Source organism: Myotis brandtii, unplaced genomic scaffold (genome assembly GCF_000412655.1).
Source record: "Myotis brandtii unplaced genomic scaffold, ASM41265v1 scaffold129, whole genome shotgun sequence".
NCBI lineage: Eukaryota > Metazoa > Chordata > Mammalia > Chiroptera > Vespertilionidae > Myotis > Myotis brandtii.
Window position 1 is genome coordinate 501,126 of NW_005354551.1, and position 1,738 is coordinate 502,863.

The window sequence follows — 1,738 nt, forward strand, 5'->3', positions numbered from 1 at the left end:
GGGGAAGGCCCGTAATTTAAACAGTCCCCCACCACCCACCCCAAAAGATACTGGTTATATTTTTTTGTTTTGGTTTGGTTTTTGGGTCCTCATGTTATTTATTACCGAAACCAGGCAGGCGACCCCAAGGGCACCAACTGGGGTCTGCCTGAAGCCTGGGCCTCCGTGGCTGCCACTGACCAAAGGGACCTTGCTCGTACTTCCGGCTGTCCACGCGTGGCTGCTGCTGACCACTCACTCGGCTGTTATCTGTGTCCGTCTTTCCACTTGTGGACTCAAAGTGGGTAGCAGGCGTGTTACAGCCACGTGCCTACCAACCGCCATCTAGGGAAAGAGGTGGCCCTATGGTGGGGGAAATCAGTGCCATTTTGCTGGAAGTTGCGCCCCCACACATACACACAGGCCCCTGGCAGCTTCATCCTGGTAGCCTTGTCCTCTCAAGGCCACTGGAAAGGGAATGGGCAGATACCAGGCCAAGGGCAGAGGGTTCATTTCAGCCCTCCATGAGCAGCTGGAGGTGCAACTTCTGTGGGACCTTCAGGCAGAAGAGCAGGTGAGGTGAGGGCAAGAGAAAGCTGCAGTCCCACCCTAGAGCCCAGCCTGCCTGGCCTCCCCCTCAGAGAGGGAAACCCCCACTCCCTGGTCCCTTCCAGGCAGGAGTCCAACCGGCCATCCTGGATCAGCGATCCTAGCAGGGTCTCTGCAGTGATGCCCCGTGTGAGTCTCCTCCTCACAGAGCTGCTTCTCTGACACTAGGAATGGACATGGCTCACACACACACAGAGGAAAGGGCCGTGTAAGAAAGCCCTCTCCCAACCATTTCATGCGCCCAATTTACTGAGTAAATACTACGTTCTAGGCCCGATACTGGGCCATCTCACTGGATGATGGAGAAGACAGGGATGTTCGTGCCCACTTTGTAGCAGCGGGGACAATGCCCCGCGGGTCCCAGAGCAGCAAGATGCAGAGGCAGAGCCGCAAGAGCCCTCCAGCCAAGGCTCCTCCAGGCTCCTGCACCTAAAGGCCCAGAACCTGCAGGTCTTCTTGGGTCTGAGCCTTGGGGAGGGGGCTCTGCTGGAGGAAAAGGGCCGCGAGGCAGTTGGAGGCACAGACCACAGGCTGAGCGAGAGCCCCCACAGTTCCTGAGGGCAGAGCTCTGAGGGACAAGGCGGACAGCAGAGAGGCACCCTGCCCCTGGGGACCACGGTACTGAAGAGTCCCCCCAAGACCGCACCAGCTGCCCGGGCCTGGCCCTGCACAGCAGCCACACCGTTAGGAGTCCAGTCCAAACTTCTGTGAGCAAGACAAGCACACAGCAAGACCTGGCCTGACCCAACTGCCTCTGGGTGGGCTCCCAACCACCAAAGGGACTCGCTGCCAGCCCAGGCTCCAGGCTTCCCCCACATTGGGGCTCTAGGCTTCTGGTTTGAGGTCTTGAGCTCTGGGATCCCCTTTGGAGGTTCTCAGACCCAAGCTCTTGGCTCCAGGGTTCAATGTCTGAATCAAAGTCCCAGATTCAGAAGGCAGGCTCTGGCCTGTAGAAGCTCTCCAGGCCTGTGGTTTGTGCCTCCTGGTGTTGGCTCCCTCACGAAGAGGTCAACACTCTTGGCCTCCAGCCAAGCTCTCTGCTCAGTGTCCATCTGAGAAGGCCAAAACCAAGTGAGATGCTGGAGCCACATTCGAATGTGGGGATAATCTTGGGGCGGGCAGGCTCTGATGTGGATGAAAGCTGAGCCGA

At 58.3% G+C, this 1,738-nt stretch overlaps 1 protein-coding gene across 1 annotated transcript in view; it reads left to right on the plus strand.

Annotated features, from left to right (window-relative positions):
• Positions 1 to 1,021, plus strand: part of WNT4 (wingless-type MMTV integration site family, member 4) — an 11,982-nt gene extending 10,961 nt beyond the window's left edge. The window contains exons 5-6 of the mRNA XM_014534357.1: positions 443 to 553; positions 860 to 1,021. Coding sequence (XP_014389843.1) covers positions 443 to 553; positions 860 to 1,021 — 273 coding nt within the window. The remainder of the gene's footprint in view (positions 1 to 442; positions 554 to 859) is intronic.
• Positions 1,022 to 1,738: the final 717 nt, after the last annotated feature.